The sequence below is a fragment of the Chiroxiphia lanceolata genome, chromosome Z, assembly GCF_009829145.1.
Source record: "Chiroxiphia lanceolata isolate bChiLan1 chromosome Z, bChiLan1.pri, whole genome shotgun sequence".
NCBI lineage: Eukaryota > Metazoa > Chordata > Aves > Passeriformes > Pipridae > Chiroxiphia > Chiroxiphia lanceolata.
The window spans coordinates 19,210,563-19,235,315 of record NC_045671.1 but is presented as its reverse complement, the minus strand read 5'-3'; the positions used below and the strand labels follow the sequence as shown (position 1 = coordinate 19,235,315).

Sequence of the window (24,753 nt, the reverse complement as noted above, 5' to 3'; positions counted from 1 at the left end):
CATACACCTAAGTCCTGCTAAGGACAGAGTACTGCAGGAAGTGGAAAGACACTGATAGAAAAGAATGTTCAGGAGAAAGCAATAGAAGACAGCTGTCCTGTTTAAAATAGTATGCCTTTTTTCAATGAAAGAAACCATTTATATGCAAACACCTATATTAATGAAACATTCAGCTCAGACTTTATGTAGAATCCAGTAACCCAATCCAGAGTTTTAGATATTATTTAGATATTTTAAAAATGCTGCTTAAGGAGGAGAGGTTGGTCTGGAAATAAACTTCTGCTTTGATCTCCATTCCCCTACTAATAGATACAGAGATTTATTTTTTTTTTGGTACATTTCTAGCTTTGAAAAGAATTACTCACCAAACTAGCAGTAAGTGAAGGTGCTGACTGTCCAAGTGTTTGGTAGCGCATGCGAACAAGATTTGAGGTTTCTATAGGTTGCCACAGCTGCTGTCCAGTTGCACTGGGAAGCAAATACTTGCCTGTCAAATTAAGAAAGAATGAGTTAAAAAGAGGAGACATTTCAGATGAGGCAATGAAATGGACAAAATTAACTATAATGCTCTTACCACCCTAAAACACTACAGCCCTGATCACAGGTGATTTCATCAGAACAGAATTCCTACTACTCACTTCCTAGTCCTTCACATCACCCTTCCACAAGCTACAATTTCATAGGCAAATTCATGTCTTCAGTATTCTCACAACTGTACCTTTTCCTACCTAGAAGCACAATTAAAGATACAGCAGATACAAATATCCAGAATGATGGTTCTGAACCAAAGAAACCTAAATTCTGAAAGCTAGTTAAACAAAAATTAAAAAAAAAATCATAAATAAAAATATGCCTCTATCTACCCCTTTAAGGAATAATGTTCTATGTCTAAGGGACAAAGTGAGGTTTATTGGAATAAGACATTTATTATGTGGATAACAATTACACCACTACGTGAGTGAGGACTATTCTGCTTCTCTTCCAAAATTCCTTACAATCTACCCAATAGATATCACTCAATTCCCAAGAAAGTATCTTTACCGAGTGTCCCAAATTAGCGGAGATCACTAAGGTGCAGGCCAGCTATTCCTCAGGAGTGCTCACACGGGGCTCTCAGGGAGCAGTGGATGTAACCCCCCCCCCAGGTGCCTGCCTGTGCTCACCACTTAGTGTCACTCTACTGTGGGAAGGAAAGCTCAGGCCACAGAAGGCCAGATACCCAGTCAAAGCACTGCCACTCAGTATGGACTGTGTCCCCACAGGTACTAATTAGGCAGACCACATCTCCAGCTCATGAAGCCCCTGAGCTACCAACAAGCAGCAAGAATATTCAGAGAATTATATTAAGACAACAAGCACGTTCTGCTTACTTTCAGCCACTGTCAAGAAACAGGACAAGAGGCTGTATATACTGTCTTGGCAATATGTCCACCTTAAATTCTTAGTTATCTCTGAAAATGATGCAAAAGTGAGACAATCACACTACTAAATCAACTGACTTCTCTTAGAAGACCAACAAGGTGATGCAAAGCAACAATTCAAAAGACTTTCTATTTTTAATCAAATCTAGGTTCAAAAACACAATGCAAGGTTTTGACTGAACAGATAAAATGAAAAACATCACCAGGTCACATGACCTAAACATTTGTTTCTTGAAATCACTAATTCCCACCTCATTAATCTTTTCACCTCAGACAACTATGGAGTGGGTATGTGTGTAACCATTGACAAAGGATTTGTACTCTGATAAACAGGTACAAGTTTGCCAGAAAATCAAGATGCCTCAGCTCCATAACCTTATTTTTAACAGTAGATCTACAGAGAGTTGCTGAGATCTCTGGAAGTGATTGTCTTGGGAGCTAGAGAGTTCCCAAGCAGCAGCCCACGACAGTCTTTAACACTTCCCAATAAGTCTTCAAAATGTGCTATTGTCCTTTGTTAAGCAGAACCCATAAACATTTTTTCATCCAATTTGCTAACAGCCTGCCCAAGACTAGAAGAAAACCATACAATAAAGCTGTGGTTTCTTGCCCAATTATCTAGGATAACATTTCCAAGAACTGGAAAACCTGAATTAATTTCCCATCTGCTCTCTCTGCCTGTTTCTATCAAATTCAGGTTCCCTTTCTATATAGGCTTCCATCATACTCAACTAAAAGGATGCCATAAAAAGCTTAACGCACTGATTGCAACAAACACATCTTTGATATTCCACTAATGTCAATTCTGAAATATACCAGTATGACATATACAGTCAGAGAGAGATTTATGTCTATGACCTCAAAAGACTAATTCCTTCTCCTCTGGACAGCAAAAAGAGAATTAAAAAGTGCATGCAAAAAACTAAGTTGTACAAACTTTCCATTTAAATGGGTGTGTTTTATTTCTTTAATGTTTTCCACACTGAAAAATATCCTGAGATAAAACCAGACATTTCCTAGTGCTAGTTTTCCTGATTACAAAAATCTCTCAAACTAAATGCAAACTACAAACACTGTAACAAAACTGCAAGAAGGTTTCCAGAATTCCAGCACCATGAGGACAGCTCCAAACAAGCCATCACCAAAATGCTTCAGCAACACCTATTTTGTCTACTAGACATTCATTGCACAAAACCCTCTTAGAAACTCCGTATTAACCCACTCTAGAAGCCAGTATGCTAAACAATTTTCAGCTTCAGAACTGTAGCACAATTTTAGGGCATTATATCCTCACAGAAATCAATACTTCAAAAGGAGTAAGATGCTTAGAACAATAGAGAATTTTAAGGAAAAAACAGGTGTTTTTTAATAAAGTTTTTCTAAAACTGGGGAACATCATCACTCTTTGGTTAAACAATGTACTTCTTCATAGAATGTCGCAGTTTAGGAATGGTACTGTACTTCCACTAAAAAGAAAACCACAAGCCACTCCCCTCCCTCTTCAGTGGGAGATACACAAGGCAGAAATCACAGTCTGAGACAAGAATTTACTGAAAACAGCAATAAGAAAATTAACAGTAACAGCAACAATACTAATAGCAAAAATGTACAAAGACAGTATGATTTACATGCAAGAATTCTCACCGAGCCCAGGACAATGAAAAACAATTGCAGACAGACCCTCCACCTGCCATGCCTTCCCCATGACTGAAAAGGAACTTTTTTTTTCTCAGAATTGAGAGAAAGAGTCCCTTTCCACAACACCCTGGCAATGATGTAAGATGGTATTGAATAACATTCGGGTCTTGGCCACACCCACTCAGCACTGCAACCTGCAGCCTAGAACTCCTGTGCTACAGCGATCCCACCGGCTCAGCCTCCCTGGGCAGTTGGGACTACACGCGTGTCACTATGCCTAGCTACTGTAAAAAAAAAATTTAACTCTGTCCTGGCTGGAACTAGGACACAGGGGTTTAAAACTAGTCTCAAAATCCATTGTCAGACATTAGGCCTTTCCCAGACTGCATTAATTTTCATTTCAGATGAATCCCACTGAGCTTCCCAAGAAAAAAAGGCAATCATTTGTATTTTGTCCACAAACTAAGACAGTTTTGTTTAAGTTTTGATCCCAAGCCAAAAAGATTTAAATAACAAGACAGTTTAGTCTAGAAGGGGAAAGGTACGTGAGAAATAAGTGCTGTTATTAATGCTTGTACTTCCTTGTTGTTTTAAATGTGCACCAGATCAAAAACATGAAGAGCCAATATTGTGATTCCTATTCACATCAGTCCCTCAGAGCATTCTGTACCTTATCAGGTGTAGGGCATCTCTAACAGCCACCTTTACTATTTGTCCTTTACAGTAATCTGTATTTTACTCATTTTTTATCTTGCTCAAATATCTGAAAGAAAGGCTAAGATATCTTGGTCCAAGGCTGGAGGAGAGGAAATCCTACTGTTTATGACAAAATCTTGTACTAAGCCCTTCCTTTAACTCTAAGATTTTGCCTGACCGACAGGAAAGCAGAGTAGAATAACTCAGCATCAAGGTCAGTGTTGCCACTGTAAGAATTAACTTAATATTTCATTATTTTTCTTGCATGATTAACATCTAGAAATATTTAAAATAATGTTAGGGGGTCTGTTGAAGAGCTAATTAGGCAGTAAACACAATCAAAATTGCCAACGAAATCATAAGCATGTGCGATGCTGAAACGACCTCTCACTTCTTTACCACAAACAGGAGCCTTGAAACTACAGCAGTTTTCACAACATACTGAAATTAAGGCAAGCAGACAGTCTAGAACTCCAATTCTTCTTTTCAAAGTACACAGGCTATTAAACACAGAAACAGCATATAATAAGTATGTTTTCTACATAAGCAAAAATAGCCTTGGCTTAGACAAAAGGATCGTAACAGATAAATGTCTTATCTGGGAATAACGCTAATCTTTATGCAGAGAGATACTAGCAGGAGAACAGCCAGCTGCAACAAAATATCTGGAAAATAACAATAGTACTTTTAATACTGTGCTTCTCAAAAAAAGAAAAGTTGGGCATACTTTACAGGACTGCAATAAAAATGGTTTTTCATTTTCAAAATTGAACATCAATATTTTCCACAGAAAAAAGCTTCTTCCAAAATTCAGTTTGCTTTTCTGAAGGGATTAGGGTGCCACTGAACTAAACTATCACGCAATAGAACAATCCCTGTCCACAGTGAGCTAGTCAGCAACTCTCCCTGGATTCTTCCATTAAAAAAAAAAAAATCCCCTCAGACTATCCCCTCCTCCTTTCCTGCCATAATAGTACTTCTTTTTTCCTGCTACAGTTTCATTCATAGTTGCATACATTTACCCCTTTATTTTTAATAACCCCTTGAATTTACACAAATCCACACCTTCCCTTGTTGTTAAGTGATTTAAATATCAGCATTACACATAAAACTTGAGCTCAAATGCATTATTGATTTTCACACTGTATTCATTTCTGCCTTCAAGATTAATGCTCCAAGCGGCTACTTTCCTTTTGAGTGAACTGACTTGTGAGGGACAGAGAGGAAGGCTTCAACTTCACTTCATCCCTTCCATGTGAATTAAGATACTTAATTCAGTATTTTGGCCCATATACAGCACATAATATTGCCAGCATCCAGACCACTGCCACACTGTTAGTAATTTTCATACTACTTTCATCAGGTATTGATACAGATGAGTAATATCCTTACTGCTTCCCTCTTCAATCCCAAAATAGTCTTTGGCTTCCTCCCCCGTTTCCTCTGCAGAGGCTTTGCTGGTATCTTTACCACCCTTCCTGTAGCCTGAAACTACCAAGACAGCCTGAAGTCTGTAATCAATGCCATCTCTTTCCATATCTGAATGCAATCCTTGTTAGTCCAGCACATTTATCAAAATGTACTTCAATGAAAGGTGACTTAAGTTGATTACATAACGGTAATAAATTAGCATTACTTAATAGTATTACCTCATTGTTGGTGAACACAGGTAATACATCACTGCAGTTCAGTGTCATCTTCCCCTTGAACTCTCCTATGTCTAGCTTTCTTTGCAATGGATATTTGTAGAAGGTCCAAGTGGAATCTTTGTTACTTCTTACTTCTACTGCATTCAGAGTGTGCATATTCATTGTATGCCTTACTGTATAAGGCCAAAAGAGACTAAAGCCCACATACAATTCCTCAAATATCAGTCAAAAAAGGTGGGCTTTGCTTTATTCTAAATTGAAAAATCTTTTCTACTGCTGAGGTATTACTCTCCTTCCTCTGTCCCTCTCAAATATCAATAGGATGGCTGAGAATTACTAAATGAGCTTAAGTCTAATACCTAGAAATCTTCCATTTTCAGTTAAAATTTAAAAATAACTTTGTCTCAAATGTTCAGCACCCTGATAATTAAACAATTAAATATGACTGAGAAAATCTTCTGGCATCTAAGCAAGGTTTTGCCTTTACAGAAGTAAAGTAAATAATTCACATTGGAAAGTAAAACAAGAGTGGATGAATTTAAAATCATCACTAGGAAACTTTTCAGCATTTTCCCCTAGTATATTGTGGTTGCATCAAACCACTTAAATTTCAAATGACTACCAGTATGCAAAAAAAAAAAAGGGTTACCATTTTATTAATGCCTCATTTATTGCCCAGAACTTAAAGAAAATGAGCATGTTTTGCATATTACTCAGCTACACATGGTTGAAGCTAATAAACAATGTGAATTTCCCAGTCTGATGCGGGAAGTGAAATTTTTCTTTCAACCAGTCTATCCCCTAAACATAATACTATTCAAGTAAGACTGTAGTTATAATTGACTATAATATAATTTCTTTTGTTACTGTACAAGAAGCCTTTGCAAAAAAATCCTATTGTCCTCACAATAGTTTTTTTAATTTTCAATCTACTACAAAATCTCCCAAAATGCTCTATTTTGGTTTCACTTTCCAAAATTAGACTAAGAAGTTGTGCTCTCAGGCATGTGGTGTGATTCTTGAGGTTGTCCTGTGCAGGACCAAGAGCTGGACTTGATGATCCTCATGGACCCCTTCCAACACCGGATATTCTATGATTCTTTGATTCTCTCTGGTCATGCATGAAATAAATGTGGCCCACTAAAGGCAAAAATTTGGGGTGAGATTCTGAACTTAAAAAAAATGGCAGCAGTAGATCTATCTTAAAATTTCATCAATATTGGTGGAACTGGAACTGGAAAAGGGCATATCCAGTTTTGGACCACAAATTAGTAGGACGCATTAGTATCCAAAAATACATATATATAAAAAGAAAATCAAGCTTCCATTAACTGCAAAGGGATTCAGAATCAAGATTGTTTGTAAGTCAATTACCAAGAATAAGTCATCACATACAGTTAGATTTTATCCCAGAAACAAATACCATTTTCATACTTGGAACAAAATTTGTCTCACTGAAAGTCACGTAAAAGACAATACAGAATTTTGCTGATATGAAAATTACTCAGAGTTCCTTTGTGTCTCAGTTTAACAAGATTACAACTTAGAAATTAAGAAACTTCACGTGGAAGTGCAGAAAAAGAACAGCTCTTTATTAACAAAATCCGAATAAACAACAAATGATGCAATCAAAACTTTCAGAAGAAATAAAACAAAGTCCCAATTTCCCAGGTGGGGGGGGAGAAACCCGCAGCAACCCGGGAGGGTGAGGGGGGCTGGGGGGGACAATGAGGAAAAGGGAAAGGAAGGGCAGGAAAAGGCTGAAGGCAAAACTGTCCCAACAGCTCAACAACTGCGCAGCCACGTGTGCTTTCAGCAGCCGGCAGCCAATGGCTTTGCAGCCAGCAATGAAAGAGTCCTTTTTGCCACAGGTACAGTCTCGAAAGCAGAATACTTCGCTCTGAGATGGGTCAGTCTCTCCCTCCCTGAGGTGTCTCGTGGGAAAAAAAAAATCTTCCCCTCAGGAAAAAAAAAAAAAAAAAAAAAGGAGGCGGCCGAAACCGGGCCCAAAAAACTCCGCACAAAACACTCCCAAGGGTGTGCCCCCGGTCCCGCGCTTCCAGGGTATCTCCTCCATCCCCCTTCGCCGCCCAGCACTTGCGGCTTCGCTCTGCCGGCTCCCCCCATCCCAGAAGAAACAACAAGGGGCGGGGGGGGGGGGGGGACGGGGACGACGACACTGGGGAAAAAATTCCAGCATCTCTTTTCAAACCTATGACACTTTGCTAACAGCTACTCACTGAAGCTACATTTCTAGTTTGACTACTTGCAATCTATTATTGAAGTACTGCAACAGCAATAAAATATTTGAAAGGCATTTGGGATCACCTGCAAATCTCTCTAGTTTTAATTAGATTTGGAGGGTAAGGATAGTTGGAGGGGTTTCAGTTTTGTTTGTTTGGGTTTTGTTGGTTTTTTTTAGTTTTCCATACCAAAAATATCTGATGCAATAGCAGTGTAAGCCAACCAGTGATACTGATAACTACATGATAAAAAACACCCTATAGCCTGAAGTTATCATTCATGACTCTGCTTCTCTACCTCCCAATTCTACTGAAATACAACTCAGCAAAATAATTAGTTGCAGATATTTATCAGTAAGCTCAGAGATAGAATATTCTGCAGCTTCCTTTCCTTTATCTTACCAACAAACAGATCCTTTTCCCATACTTCTCACATGCAGCTGCAAAACTTCTAAACTGCTGGTCGTCCATTCTACTCTTAAGACAGATATTACTCCTTCTCTTTCACCCTTTTTTCCAGTTTACATCTGTTCTACAACAATCTGAAGGTCTAGTTCTGAAACTCAGGTAAGAAGTAGAAAAAAACCAGAAATTTAAGATTCACACTGGACACATAATGCTACCAAAAGCATATTAAACTACATCTAAGTGATAATGAGACAGAGTTCCTCCTGATATACAGTCAATTTTGCTAAAACAAGAATCCTGCACACTAAGAGCTCAGAGACAGCTGTTATTTGCAACTCTGAATACTGGAAGACATGCTACAAAGCAGTGCCTGGAACACACATGGTCTAATTTTGAAGACCTAAAAAAATTCACTGTCGCTCAGTTCAAACATTATGCAAACAACTACTTCAGCCAGTGGCCAATACTCTTGGCTCTCAACTCTGCACCATCTCAATATTTGTTTTTTTCCTACTTGCTCAATAGAATTTATGATTAGAAACAAATGTCTTCCATTGCACTGAGGAAAATGCCCAGTAATTCCTAATTGACATTAAGAAAGACAAGCATGACCCCTATTTTTGTTTCATGTACATGATGCTAATCCACATAATCGAACAAATTATTTGTCACTTTATGCTTACAGTCATTTTTCAAGAAGTGAAGCTTCCTAATAAAAAAGCCTGGTCCTGTTTTCACTGGAAAATATCTATGAACTTTTTCACTCAAGCCTTCAACCTTCATTTTAAGGATTAAACACAGGACTGTTTTTCTCCTCAAACATTTCTCAATCTGTACATTCAATTTAAGCTAAAGCAACTAACTTGAAGAAAGCAAGTATGTGGTCAGATCATTTGCTTTACAACACCACTAGAGAAAGACCATAGGAAAAAAACAGGAAGACTTAAGCCTCTAGTAATAAAGATCATGTGTTCTTGATGTGAAATTATGATTTATTTATAAATATGCTGCAGTCAGTTTTGTACTTAACAAGCCCAGGTAATGAGCAACAATAGGACTGCAGACTCACAGTGCTCAGATTTAGTTAATCAGATGATTAAATCCAACCATTTAACTAAGTTCTTCTTTCATCTGTGCTTCTACAGTTACAGCGCTAACCATACTTAAGCCAGCTAATTCAACAGCTCTAAGGGTATTTCTTAAGGAGCTACAACTCAAACTTCAGAAATGTAACATGCAGATTAATTTTTCCCACTTCTAATTTTTCCACTATGATAAATGGCTCTTAACAACTTTCCAGCTGCTTTTTTAAGTGTCCCAAAGAGGGTTAAATTCTATTTCTTCCTCCTTCAAAACAGGCAGCTTGCAAACATATCTGCTAATTAGGCACTCTACAGTTTGCTTTGATCTCAACAACAATCAGTTTCTCATGTTCTGATGATACAAGCACGATTAAGCAGCAATCGAGGAGTTAAAGGCAAAATAATGAGACAGGAATACAATATCTTCTGTTCTCGTCTCAGACTATTACATGATGCAGACTCCAGACATGTCAAAGAATATGGAAATTATCTTCCTAGGCGCACAGGGAAGTAAAAATCAACTCAACTATGCAGGCTGACTGAAGTCTTAAATGATGAAGGTAACTGACAATGACAAATATAACTTAATGTCATCTCAACCACCAGTGCACCATGAACCAGCAAAAAACGCATATTTCATAGCAGAATATATTCACTTCATCTGTAGAAGACAGCTTTGTACTGAATGCCTAAAAAACAAAACAAAGCAAAACAACAAAAAAACCCGAAACACATTTCCTCAGACATGTAATTATAGATGAGATTGCTTCTATCTCTTTCAATTAATTCTGGAGTAAGTGTAACACGTGATATGGTGCTTTAAGGAAATGTTTGAGGAAGGCAGTGAAAAGACTCCCAGATATGCTCTGGGTAGGCAGCGCTGCTGAATGAAGCGTCATCATCATGGCTGGGCTTCGCGAACGAAGATTTGGGAAGGCACTATCCACATTTGCTGCAGGCACGCTGGTGGCTTATGAGGCCAATACGTGACAGACATATCCGATTGCAAAAGGCGCAGCAGAAAGACTCCTTAGATGGTGTATTTTGCAAGACACGGTTCTTTCTGCATTGCCTTTTTTCCTCGAGAGTGATCCTGCGTGAGTTCTCAAAGGAGACAGCTGCGTTATAGGTGGTGTGTCTCCAGGCCTCCCGATTGGAGGCCAGAGTAGACCAGTTATGGTGATCAATATGGCCAAGGCTGAGATGTTGTTTCAGGGAGTCCTTGTATCTTTTCTTCGGGGCTCCTCTCTTGCGGCAGCCAGTGGCAAGTTCACCATAGAGCAAGATCTTAGGGAGGCGGTGGTCCTTCATCCTGGAGACGTGCCCTGCCCATCGCAGCTGTGTTCTCAGTAACATGGCCTCAATACTTGTGACTGCTGCTTGCTCTAGTACAGATGTATTGGTCACATAATCTGACCAGCGGATGTTAAGGATTGTACGGAGGCAGCGCTGATGGAAGCGTTCTAGGAGACGCAGGTGGTGGCTGTAGATGACCCATGATTCGGAGCCATATAAGAAAGTAGACAACACTATGGCTTTGTAAACACTGATCTTTGTGCTTTTCTTCAAGTGTTTATTACGCCACACTCTTTTGTGGAGTTTTCCAAAAGCATTATATGCCTTAGCTAACCTGTTGTCTATCTCTCCATTGATCTTACCATCTGAGGAGATGAGGCTACCAAGGTAATTAAACTGCTGGACTGATTTGAGCTCTGATTGGCCAATGGTGATGTGGGGATGATGGAAGACTTCCTGAGGTGCAGGTTGATGGAGGACCTCTGTCTTCTTTAAGTTGACTTCCAGCCCAAAGAGCTCAGCAGCATCTGCAAAGCAGGATGTTAAACGCTGCAGAGCTGCTTCTGTGTGTGCAACAAGGGCGGCGTCATCGGCATAAAGCAGCTCCCGGACAAGATGGTTTAAGGTCTTGGTGTGGGCCTTCAGTCGCCTTAGATTGAATAGACTTCCATCAGTACGGTATCGAATGTAGATACCGTCCTGATCATCGAGGTCTGCTGTGGCCCTTTGGAGCATCATGCTAAAGAAGACGGTGAATAGGGTAGGAGCGAGAACGCAGCCTTGTTTCACACCATTCTTAATTAAAAAGGGCTCAGAAAGTGTGTTGCCATATCTGACCTGGCCATGCTGATGCTCATGGAGTGAGATGATCATTTTAAGGAACTTGGGGGGACAACCTAAATGTTCCAAAATCTGCCAGAGACCTTTTCTGCTCACAGTATCAAAAGCCTTGGTGAGGTCAACAAAGGTTACATAGAGACCTTTGTTCTGTTCCCTACACTTCTCTTGCAGTTGTCTGAGGACAAATACCATGTCTGTGGTGCTCCTGTTGGCTCTGAAACCACACTGACTTTCAGGTAGAATTCCTTCTGCTATAGTGGGTATTAGTCTGTTCAAGAGTATTCTTGCCAGGATTTTGCCAGCAATGGAGAGCAGAGTAATACCACAATAGTTTGAGCAATCTGATTTAGTACCTTTCTTCTTATACAGAGTGATGATGACAGCATCACGAAGGTCTGATGGTAGTTGAATGAAGCGTAATTTGCTTGTGATCATGCACACCTGGCTGTTGAAACTTCCTACCTTTGTACCCAGGAACCAAGTGGTGTTCATACCAGTACTAGGCTGTTACTCTCCCTCCTCTGCTGTCGGGAGAGCCCTCAGGCAGCTGCAACTGAAAAGGCTTTCTAAGCTGACTACATCGAGTCTTGTTATGCATCACAATGAAAGCAATTTTGAAACATACTATTGCTCTGATATGTGAGGGAAAGAAAATGTAAGATGTAAAATTCCTTACAAAAAGGCGCACCTGATAGCACTGGCAGTCATCCTTTCCCCCATATCCTACAGCATCCCAGTTTCTGGGGCTGAGGACAGTACAACAGAGTCCACCAAGCAATATCCCCAGAGACAGCTATGAAATTACAGGGTTTTTTATGGGGTGGCACATGTATAATCAATTAGTAGCACAGCTGGAAGAAATTTTGATCACGTACACAGGAAATATTTCCATTTATCTACACCAACTGGCCATCATTAATAGAAATAATCTTTTTTAAATGTTGCCATTAAATTAATGACATCACAGTTACGATAAGCAATTGTAAGTAATGGGAAGGTTCTGATCCCAAAGATTTTTCAAGGTACAAATCATGTGATTTTATGCTCAATTTTCCCCATTTACCAAGTTTTGTCATATATTTGACACTGTAAGCCTTAATGAGCTAATCTCCATTTTCAACAATATTAATGAAAATTTATTCAGCACAGTGTTTGTGAAAGCTCTGCTACTGCCAACTGCTCCCTCTATGAATGGGGAAAACCTCCTCTTCCAAGTCCTGCCAGCACATGCCAACCCGTGGATAAGAGAACAGCTTGTTCTTCATGGCCCATAAAGCTGTTGATCTTTCTGCTAATTAGTGGTAGCAAAGTGATGAATCTCTGATGCAAAAAAACAGACTGAGAATCCCCAAATTCATTTAAAATCAACTACAGATTAGTTATATGGGAACAACAACAATTGCTGAGCATATTTGGATGACTGATGACTCACAAGTGGAAAGCTGATCAAAGCAAGAATATTAAGAAAAAATATAGAAATTGCAAGATTTCTTAGTTTTTTGCTCTTTGTGATCTGTAAGACAGTATTTGATCTCTGGATCGTAAAGTAACTTCATTAATATAAAGTGCTTTAGGATTCTGGGATTAAAAGTTCTATAAAATGAAATTTGTATGTGCTAACTTGATCTTATACAAATACAGATAATGTAAGGTTAGTAGATAGCAGCCCTACCATAATTAGACACAACTAGCCCAGCAGGAAGTCTGTTTCCAGGCAGTTATACATGAGATAATAGGAGGCAAGATAAGAAGTTCAAACTATAGGTAACAAATTCTAATTTTTTTCTTTATATGTAACAGCAGTTTATCTTTACAGTATAGAGACAACTGAGCCAGTTGCAGCACTCTCCAAAATCCAAACTCTTCCCAGCAATATGTTCTCATATCTTTCAGAAGTGGGGAGAGAGAAATCTCCAAATGCTGTACCAGAGCAGCTGAAGAGAGGGAACAAAGCTGAACCGCCCACCACAGTGCAAAATGAGGAGCAGGGATGGGACATGAAAGTAAGGGCAGTTTGTTTTGCTTGTCCAAGTAATTTGCCAGGTTAACCCTCTCCAAGGTTTAAGCTCATTTAATTTCTCATCCTTGCACATTACTTTCTGCCACTGATTCTATTTAAGCATCTCTGAACACAGCAAACTAAAATCTGTAGACAATTTAAGCCAAAAACCCTCTGACTATAGACAGCCCTTTGAACTTTGCAAAGATCAAGAAAAATAGCCACCACAGAAAAGCAGCTTTTTAATTAAACATCTTTTTTCCTGATTAGAAACAAGTTTTAAAGTCCCAGTCTGTGCACCATTAGGAATGCTTAAGAAGGCAATCGAAGGCTACTGCAAGAGGCATTTAAATACGTGTGTACACACAGATGTCTGATCTCACCTAACCACAATTTGCTCTCAATTCTGTCCAGCACGCCTCCAATACCCTTGCACCTGGAGGGCACCAGCGTTCTTCTGAAGCAATCCTCTTCTCCCTCTGCATCTGACCTCAGACTATGAAACAGGTAGCTACAGCTCAGCTTTGTGACAGGGCTTATTCTGCAGTTGAACAAATAGCGCAAGTTTTACACTGTCTGTGGCACAAGCAGAACTTTTAAAGATCCAGTTTACTTCCCAGGTAAAGGATGTGGCAAGGACTGTTACAGGCACGTGTGCATGCAGGGAAGGGGGAATCCAGAGCGAGAGAGGAGCTATGATGCAGAAGCAAAAGAGAAAAAGGCAAACGCTGATTACAGTATAAGTGGCTATGCTCCCTTTAACTTTATAGCCCTTTGGAAACATGACCTTTTAAATTAAAAGACTAATTGGTCATGAATTACTTCCCAATTCTTTTACTCTGGAGTTGTTTTATCTCATGAATGCTTACAGTTAGCAGCCACATCTATGAAATACTGTTTTGCATCCTTTTTTTCTATTAGGTAATACTGCCAGCCCTTCACAACAAGAACTATTAGAGCAGATCTGCTAGTCCAATAGCAGGCCACATCCAATATACTCTTTTCATTCCAAACTCAGTCTCTCTTTTACCAAGTCTTCTTGCTCCTCCTCAGCAACAAAGATTAGGGAAAGCAATACTTTTGCAACAATTATATTGAAGTGTCTTTTCCAAAACAGCAGCATGTTGCCTCCAGGAAGCAGTATTCATTTCTTTTATTGGCCAAACTTTATTTAATATCAGTTGCTCCATAGCAATTTTCAACAGGAAGCAATAGTAGATTTATTCTCAAAAACATTTATTTAATTTTCTTCAACTTTAGAAAGCATTCTTTACTTGTCACTGAAAACACGTGTTTGCTGGCTTGCTTAAAACTGTGCAACTCGGGGGGAAAAAAAGGGCTCCAGTGTCCCTGAAGCTGTGTAGAAAATAATTTCAGTTTCCATCTCACCTCCACAGGTTTCCAGCCATCTTCTCCTTTGTGCTGACTTCCCTCTGGAAAGACCCTGTACATCATTCTCAATTTTTCTCATATTCCTATATAAAGACTTCTATAATTTATCATAGCCAATTCAAGGTAGTAGGTTCTCAGGAACTCTAATCCTTCTGGTTTCACAAATCTTATTCAATATATTGCAACACTGTAGATTTTATTTCCTCTCATATATCTTGCATAACATTATTCCCTCTTCTAAAGCCCAATAAACTCAATAAGCCCAATTTATTTAGGACCTATTCCCAGAGATAAAACCCCTATCTATTCACCTCTATTAGTATTCAGCCCTGCAGGAGTTTAACTATCCTGTTTTAAAAAAAAAATTAAATTTTTATTTTTGTTTTCATTGTTAATACTGCTTATGCTCTACAGCTCAATAATACTGTGTTTTTAATAGCACAGGGGAAAGTAACACAATTCACTTTTCTAACATTTGGAGTGAGTAACATGCATCAGCATAGGAATATTCTGCAAATTTAAAAGCTAGAAATCATGTCTCTTGCTTTATTTTCTCCCACTTAATTTATTTTAGGAGTTGAGCATTTTTTAATGACAGAGGTAGAGACTGAACTGTAAATAATTTCAAAAATACCTTTGTGAACTATTTCCCAATGGACTGATACCCATTGTTAAGCTAGCACTTAAGCGAGTATTAAAAGCAACAAAATAGAAGAAAGAATAAAAGAAGACAGTAATTAGTGCATAGGGATATTAAAAATCAATTAATTAAAATCAAGTACTTTTTCAAATGACAGGTCTCCAAATATTTTTGCCCCTATGGACCAGGAATATCTTTCCAGAAACATAAGACTGAAACACAGATTTCAGAGAGGATGTGTGAGCATAGAAGTAAACCCAAACCACGGACATGTCAGCTCGCACATTTTAATGGAATGCCTCCTCATGCTCCACTGCTTTGTTTTTCATGATATTGTGATTCCTGTAATTTCAAACCAGAGCAGCAAACTACTCTTAAGCATTAAAGAAACTTAAAACCCCCCAAACCTTAAGTACATAAAAAAGGTAGGTAAATACAAGACCACAGCAACACTAAAATTAATTTGAGATTACTGAGCATTTGAAAACAACTCTGGGAATTAGTTCTCTATCTGAAGTGGTTTCTTTATAGCATTTTTTTTTTAAATCCCAAAAGAATATTAAAAACTTTCAGTTACCAGAATGACTTTGATTAATTTAATCAGTATCATGAAAGCTGTTAAGATATTTAAACTATTTTAAGATACCAAAGCCCTAGGGTATCCAGGTTCATTTTAAGTGCATTAGTAATAAAGCAGTTTAACATCATTGCACACTATATTCCCAAATTCTGACATGAAACCCTGCACAACATATTGCAAGTAGACAAAAAGTATATTCATTTCCCCTTATAAAGGCCTCAAGCAATAATTCAAGCATAGCAATAAAGACCAGAGACTATGGCAGCAGTTGCTACATTTCTTTTTCATTAGGCTGTCTTCTCCCTCTTTATCTGCAGGGCTTACATGGGAAAGAACAGCTTTTAAAGACCACCACCCCACTTTAAAGTTAAACAAAAATAAAATTAAAACCCCATACCATCTCCTTCTGAAAAAATAAGAAGTGTGCCGGCAGTTTTTAGTTTCAGTAAAACAGTAGTTTGGTTTACATTCCAAGCTTTTAGAACTGTAACACACCAGAGATACCAGAGTTCACTCATATGATTAGCAAAATTGACACTTGCATGCTGTAAGTCACTTCTCGTTCATGAAAGCCCCTACGGATCACGAATATTCTTCCACTGTTTCTGAAATCTTCATAAGACAACTCCTGATAAAAATGAAGTCGCATGGGAAATGGCAAATCTTACCCTAGTGACACTAAAAACCACAGCAATGACTGTGTGCTATGATACAAGAAATTCCTGTAGTAGCACCTATTTTTCCTTCACATAAAGTATGAGACAACTTAAGTTCCTTAGGTGAAAAAATGAATTATTTGTCACTTACCAGAAGCATTGTAGGTCATTTTAAGCTACTGAATACAAAGAGAGGTATTGCTATAGCTTCTTGGAGCTTCTTCCAGGTTAGGGAAAGGGGCGGGAAGCAAGTGAGGAAAGCATATATTCTAAGAGCACTTCCCAGACATTTATGGCAGAAGAGTCAGTTCTATCCACTGTGGCTCCATTTTTCATCCCCAAGCAAAAACAGCTCTGAACAACGTACAGAATTCAGAGACAGAAGACAGTCATATCGCTAATAAATACCATTTCAACTTCCTCTAATCTAAATTTCACCTGTTTGATTCTGATATCAGTCAACAACACCTGGACAGGTAAAACAAGATTTTGAGTCTCAAATTTGTATCTTCCAGTAAATTTACTGAAATCTATTGTCCCCACCAAATACAACAAATTCTTCAAACTATTAGTAATTGTGCACTTTACAAACATACTTAATCCAAATTCTACTGAATTTAAAAATTATTTTTCTTGAAATACACAAAGTCCCTACTGTTTCATATTCAATTTGCTCCATACTCAAAATCAATCCCTCTTCAGTGACCAGCCATTGGAGCTCCCAGTACAGAGTCATGATACCAGGCATCTGGTATCTTCTACAGACACTATCAGGGAAAGCCTGAGCCCCCCTCAAGCATCCTGCTACCTCTGCCTGGCTCCACAGAGGAGAAGCTGCAGTCCACAGCCAGTGGCTAGCTGGTAACATCCTTCCTTCCCTGTGAGAACTCCACCAGATAAATGAGGCCAAACTGCCTTTTCTATAATGAAATCAGCTATAGAGGGACCATCTGTGCACTTCAGCTCCTTGAGGAAACAAGATGTATGTGGCCCCATGGATGGATGCACAAGATCACAACTCAAAGCAGCTAAGGCAAGATAAATACCATATTCATGAAAATCTTAAGATATGGGTCTTTTTTAGGCTGTGCTTGGCCACACAGCAGCAGCCCATGGAGGCAGAACCTCAGACATGAACTCACTTCACTAACAATCATGGAACCCATGTAGAAGAGACTTTATGGAACTCCAGGTGGAGCTCACACCTCCCCCAAGGAGTTCGGCCACAAGGCAAACACCAGAGGTCAAGGTGCCATGAGCTCCACAAATGTTAAACCTCCAGGTGACATTGCACACAACACAAGCTTACCAGTCAGAGCTCCTCCAAGGCTTCCTCTTCTGAGCTGTCTCCCATCTTCACTCAACTGCCTCTTAAATTTAGGAGACTTTCCAAGTCCAGAAGATACTTCAGGACTGCTGGATTTTCGGAAAGGCATAGGTGGGGGGGACAATATGTGATCAAGCTGAAAGAAACAGAAAAAAAATACATAACTATACTATTGAAATGCTTACATTCATTGAAAGAAAAATCTAAGTTACCCTCAACTAAAGATTATGACAGCATTTGGCAAAAAATTAGTATTCATAAAGACCTTAGGTAATTAATTTGCTAACTGGAATGAAAAATTTAGCAAGTGCGAGACTTGTGCTGGCTGTGTAAGAAAGTCATCCTCCTCTTGTACAGTTCACACCACCTCCAACCACACACTAACAAAAGGAGCACTTTCTGCAGGTACAAGGTACAAGGGATTATACTTCAGCTTACTCAACCTTCCATAAAGCAGTCTTTTTGCAGTTGTGAACCACTCAACCTTGAAACCTCTGCGATCAGCTCATCAAACGTTTTTCTTTGTCAATTTCTCCCCAGTCCCTTGTGAGCAGTCACTAGATGGCACTGCACTACCAACAAAAGGCAAACCACCGCCCAGTCCAGGGAAATACTAATGAACAGATTTATCAATGCCAGTGGGGGAAAAAAATTGAATTATCCTGTTTATAAAGCATTCATTTACACTGACTTTGAAATACATGGAAATATAGATCCTCATTCTTCAAATTGTGTTCCTGTCATCATTCTCACACAACATTCTATCTGCTTGGTTTTGACAATACATTTCATGTCTCAACATTTCATTAAATTCACAAATACAAGAAGAAAAGCATGTGAGCAAATACAGGGAAAGAATGAAAAAGCAGAGACATAAGTATGCAAAGTAGAAAAAGTTTTACAACCTTCACCCTGAAGTGCTGCAGTTGCATGGGGTCCCTATTTTGCAGATCATTCAAATGTTTTTCTGTATCATTCAAACCATGATTCTTACTACAATTTTTTAGGAAACAAAGCACATCAAAGTCTTTTAGATTTTTACAATTCATGTATGAAGACTTATCAGCCAGAAAATCTACAGCCCACCTGCATTCCCAACTGCTTCATCCTCTTTGTTCGCTGAAAGGAAAGAATCAAGATCACCAGAAACACTGATGAAGATGCACAGCAAAGCCCATTTTTGCTTACAGTTAATCCTGAAGCAATGTACTGTCTTCTCTACGAAGCATTTTGAATCCCAAGTTCATAGTTTCCTATGTATTTAATATTTCAGGTTAGTTAGTGTTTTGTTTAATTAGGGTTTTCTTTTAGGGGTTTCATCAAATCTGCATATTATTGAAGTGTTTGCAGATATATACACTTCTAAAGCACGAAGAAACACAAATAATTTCTGAATCTGCTTCTTCAGCATAGTAAGACTCATTCATGTTCAAAACAGACACTGAAGTAACTAATTCACTCAGAGCCTATGCCTTTAGCAATTTCCTACACTGGATGGTTTGGGGGTCAGAAAGAATATTGAATTAACCATTGTTACTATTTCTCTTCCACAAAGACAGGCATATCAAATACATAAATACAAATATTTGTATTTACAACCTCTAAGATACCTCAAAAGGTGAATTTACAAATTAAATCAAAATCAGTCATTTAAAAAGGAAGCGACTGAAAACAGCTGACTTCTAAAAAAACATTATTTTGACAGTCTTTCACATAAGTCTAAAAGCAAATGCTCAAATTGCTCACGGATTGATGGATGGCAGAGATTGCTCAGTGCTGGACTCCAAATTACTCCAAGCATCTGATGATGACATGATCCTATCAAGGCTTTAGGTGAGTTACTGGCAAAAATTCATGTTCTTTTTTAAAACAGATTCACACTTCAAAGTAACAAACCACATTTTAAATGTCTGTTTTCCTGGCATAAGGTTCATGAAGATTTTAAACAACAAAAAGAAAAGAAAAAAACCAACAAATGCACTAAGCTCCTTACTCGTTAGCACTTAAGTCATCACAATAGTATTTAGCACCTTCCACCCTCCCATCTTGTCCCTTATAAACAGATATTCAACCTCTGTGATTATTCAAGTCACTCCCACAATGAATGGACTGCTGCATTCCACAACATGCAGTCTAATTACAAAATTCATTATTTCCAATTAAGCTGCGCTCCATATTTTCACAGCTTTCAGCGTTTCAGAAGAAGCTTTAAGATGCTGCTAACAGTAAAGAGCAGCACAGTACAATCCAGGTCTTCAACTCATAATTAAGATACCTTCCCAGCTTCAGAAATGTATGATGTTTGAAAGTTAAGACAGTTTAAATATTACCCCCCATTATCTCTTGCAATGCCTTGACAGCATTCTCTCACAAAGGTACCTCCTCAATGTTAAGTGACTCTACCACAACTAAAATTTCTGTTTGGTATGATTCCAGCACCACTTTGGGCACACAGGTTCTCAACAACACAAACTTCTTCAAGGGCTTGCATGGAAATGGAGACCCTCAGATGGAGACTGGGTCTTGGCCACTGAGACAGAAGCTACCAGCCAGGAGGAAGTAATTTCAACTCAATGTCAAAGGACCATGCCTGAGATACTACATAAGGAGGCTCCTGGGAACAGCACTGGGGAGGAAAGAAAGACAAAAGAGGGGAGATATCCTTCCCACCAATGCTCTTCAACAAGATGTCCTCAGTCTGAAAGTTGGTATGCAATCCTCTGACATAAGAAATATCGCAATGAAACGCAATTTCTGAAGTTTTCCATTATTAAACACACGAGGGTGAAATACAGACTCTGTTGAAGGAGAACATGATTTTATTATATGGAGATAACAATACAAAAGTTAGCATTCTTGCATATGACAAATTAAGGACTAAAATATTACAGCTATATATTAGGTTTCACCAAGGGTTTCTCAAGGGCAGAAGTTCATTTTAATAAAGGAACAGTCAAATTCAATACAGTAGATGATATTTACCCAGATCTGTCAGCTTAGTTTCAGCTGGACGTAGAAAACCCTATTTCATCACCTGAAGCAACTATACTAAAAGACATTTATAAGGTCTAATGTTACAAAGAAACAATATGGAAATACGAAATTTAGCATTTTCATATTGATGGCCAATTCTTGCTTTACAGAAACAATTACACATATATCAACAAAGCATTTCTGGAAGCTACCCAAAGGCTCGCTCACTTTTGCTTCCAAAGGGCAAAAAAACCCCCTATGGGCAGGTACAATGTGTATTTGATGGAAGTCTGTATATTGTAACTGATACTGTAGCAGAACCAGAAGAGTAGACAAGGATATACCTTTTAGTAGCCTTGACATAAGAGCTCTGGATGTCTCGGAAATATGAGGGAAATGGATTGCAAAAAGTAGCCAGACTTGCAAGCTTCCTCTGAATAACGTCTCATGTTACTCTCAAGTAGACAGCTATATGTCCCAGAACTAGAGGGGTTTTATAGCCCCCATTCAGACAAAAACCTTTGCAGATGAGGAGGCTTTCTGCCCTCAACAGAATGGCCTTCCCCTCCTGCCAGGCACAGCATTCAAGTACATGTAAGGAAACCAACTAAGAATGTTAGATCCTGCTTTCTTGGAACCCAAACTCGATTCTGAAGAAGCAGAACACGTTACATATTCAAATCCCACAAAGTGGTTAATTCAGTCAAAGAGATGCTACAATCATTCAGTAAGAAGATTATATCATATTTAAATCTATCAGTAATAGCAAGACCTATTCAAACTTAGTAATTCTTATTTGAAAAACCTCCCAGAAGCCTGAACACTATTAAAGTTCAGGTTGTGTGTCTTACCAGGTACAGATTGGACATTGCTGTCCATAACACAACATCAAAGCAAGTATCTTGAGGATTGGGGTCAGTTGAAATTCTACCAGAGATATTTTAAATAATTCTACTTAAGCGGCTTCTACACAGCACTCAGTTTTGCCCAGCCACAATCATCACTCTATTGGTATTTATCTCATGCTTACTAGTTATATGGACACATGCTGATGTTGGGTGGCACACAAATGCAACGGGATAACCAGAGTTTGGTTGGTTGCACCTTTTCTATTAGTGAAACTTGCTTGACAGCAAGTTGCAAGAAATACAATAGCTGTATCCCTGCAGGCAGTTTCCAACAGACAGACAGTCATGTTATACGTTCAAATTCTCACTATCACACGCTCTGCCCACTGTCTTATTACTGCACTCAGCCTACAAGCACACACTTCTCTCAACACTCTTTTAAAAGAAATGTTTGTGACCTAAGGAGCAATGGAGTAACAGAGGGAGTTTTTTTCAGCTAAAAAATGAAAACAATGAAAAATTAGAACTATGAAAACAAGCGTATTTAGCTGCCCTGTATCTAAGGTATAAGGGAGTTAAGTTAGCCATACAGTTTATACAGGCTGCTTAGAGAGAGATTTTAATCAGTATACATCTCACCACCAGTCTTTGCTGTTAATATTCAAAATGCATGGATAGTTAACTTATTTAAAAAACTCCCTCCCCCAGCATTAAATACTGAATAATACTTTCTCAACAAAGGCACTCTGAAAGACAGAAATACATGGCAAATTCCAAGCTATGAAGATACTGTTCTACAACATTCATTTCTTCCAATCCATTTTTCTATATATTTAATAAAAAAATCTGCCTGCTTTTGTCACAGGTATGATGAATTTCTACAGAAGCACTGTAAAATTTAGGAGATAACACCTTTCACAAAACCCTATTTGTTCCCCTCCCTCCTTCCCATGAACCTTACAAAAAGGGACAGAATTATTAGAGGAGAATGGTTTTAAAGTGACATAGAACAGAATCATCAAGATATCCTTACCGTAGACTTCTAGACGTAGATTTAGAGATCCTATAGAGTCATGGATGGAGTCTGAGTGACAGTCTCCTCCAGTTATACAGGAATCAATTTGCCCTCAAACATTTTTTTACCATATTTTGAAGCTATTTATTTTCTGTGTCAATAGAATCAGCTACATTCCTCTAAAGAAAATTATTCTCACACTGTACTTGTCAAGGACTTTTAACAGCTCATCTATTCAGAAAGGATTATATTAGTATTTTTTGAAAACCCTCAATAGCATTAAATCCAGCTGCTTACCATGATGTATTTATTCTTCAGCTTGAATGAATTCTCTTTATGAAGATTAAGGACATGACAACTGATTCAAAATAAGACCTCAAATCAGAGTTTAGGAGTATAATTTGAGCCGAGTATATAATGAGGTGTGAGGCAGTTAGAAAGAAAATGAATTTCAGGAGAAAAAATTCAGGGTACAGGAAGGTGAATGAAGCTAAGAGAACACAATCACACTGACAACACCAGGATAACAAAAATAAGTTGCTCCAAGCTGCTGAGATTTGTTGCAACATGGGAGTGGTTTTTTCCAATAAAAACTGAATTGAAATGAGAACTGAACTCATCTGAGTCACTCCACTTTTTCTTAAAATATCCACTATAGTTTTACTGTCCAAAATACTTCATCCCCAACCTCCCCTAACTGCTCACAGAAACTGGGAAATACCAGTCAAGTATTCAGTCTTATAAATATGAACAAAGATGTTCCATTAAGCAATTTTATTTCTTCGTCCTGAATGGTGCACAATTTCACTCTACCTCAGGTTATGTTGTATATGCATATTAAATCCTAAAGCTTCCATAAAAAGGCTGTGCGCTTTCACCCATTTTAAGCCTCCCCAGTCAGGCACCAATCCAAAGGAGAGATATATCACCTGAAAACTCTTGCATATAGTGCACCAAAAGCAGGAAATATCTAGTATACTTTTACTAATTAGGTGGTTTTTTCATTAACAACCAGAAGTCCCAAAATAAAATTCCACTAATAAGTATGTTGTTGAGAAATGTCACAGATGTTTAAAAAAGTGAGAAGGAAAGCATCACACTCCAGTCCTAAGCAGATAAAAGTATAGAAGCCTCTCTGATGGTGTTCAGTAAAAACTCTCATCTTTGTAAAGTTAAATGTTTAATAGGAATGTGGCTTCACAAGCCTAACAAATTCCTCATCTCTTACATCTGCAAATGTAACATTTGCCACTAAGTAAAGTTTTATGCTCTGTGTTGAAGGAAAAGGCTGAGGCAGGAAAGGTATTGTTTACAGGCAGATTTGCTAATCATTCATACAGCAACACTCAATTTACACATGAATACAACCTGCAACTGGCACTGCAAACACATCCTTACCAAGGTAAAGAGAAAAAAACCATAGTAAAGCTCGGTGATTCACAAAGTATCACTTCTAACCATTTTATTTATTCATTTTATATCCTACATATAAACAGAAACACAATGCTTATAACTAAAGTCACTGTTCACAATTGTCGAGTTTATTATGCTGAACACATGTTGTCATCTAAATAAAAAGAATCAGCAAACAAAGCCCATGATGCTTCTCTATAGCATGTTCTTACCTATCATATTCTAGGTAGTAAAGAAATATTTTAAGAGTTCTTCTAAGCATCCAAAACCGCATTCTTTTGCTACTACTTCACACTCATTCTAGAATACAAATCTGCCTTTAAAACAGTTGCATTTTTCTTCAAAACAAATCTGATGCCTGGTCAATTAAAAACAAATAAATACAAGTCAGATGAACATGAAGAATCTGCTACAGCTATGTTAAAAAAGAAAAAAAAAGATCAGCTTGCATCCAATGCTTTTTCAGAAACATATTTACACATGATTGCACAGAAAATGAAGCACAGCCTTCACAGTATTCTACAAGGCCAAGAAATGGCCTATAAATATGCATGCAGTCTGCTGGTTTAGCCAATTGTTACTTTACCCTGGTTGAGATGGAAGAGTTTTGTCAGCTCTGACACAGTCCTTGAAGGCC

General features: G+C 38.3%; 1 protein-coding gene across 2 annotated transcripts in view; it reads right to left on the bottom strand.

Moving 5' to 3' along the window:
• MAST4 (microtubule associated serine/threonine kinase family member 4) overlaps nucleotides 1-24,753 on the bottom strand; it is a 296,868-nt gene that overhangs the window by 215,494 nt on the left and 56,621 nt on the right. For both annotated transcript variants that reach the window (XM_032675468.1, XM_032675476.1), the window contains exons 2-3: nucleotides 17,850-18,003; nucleotides 366-487 (exon numbers count right to left, since the gene is read on the bottom strand). In XM_032675468.1, coding sequence (XP_032531359.1) covers nucleotides 366-487; nucleotides 17,850-18,003 — 276 coding nt within the window. The remainder of the gene's footprint in view (nucleotides 1-365; nucleotides 488-17,849; nucleotides 18,004-24,753) is intronic.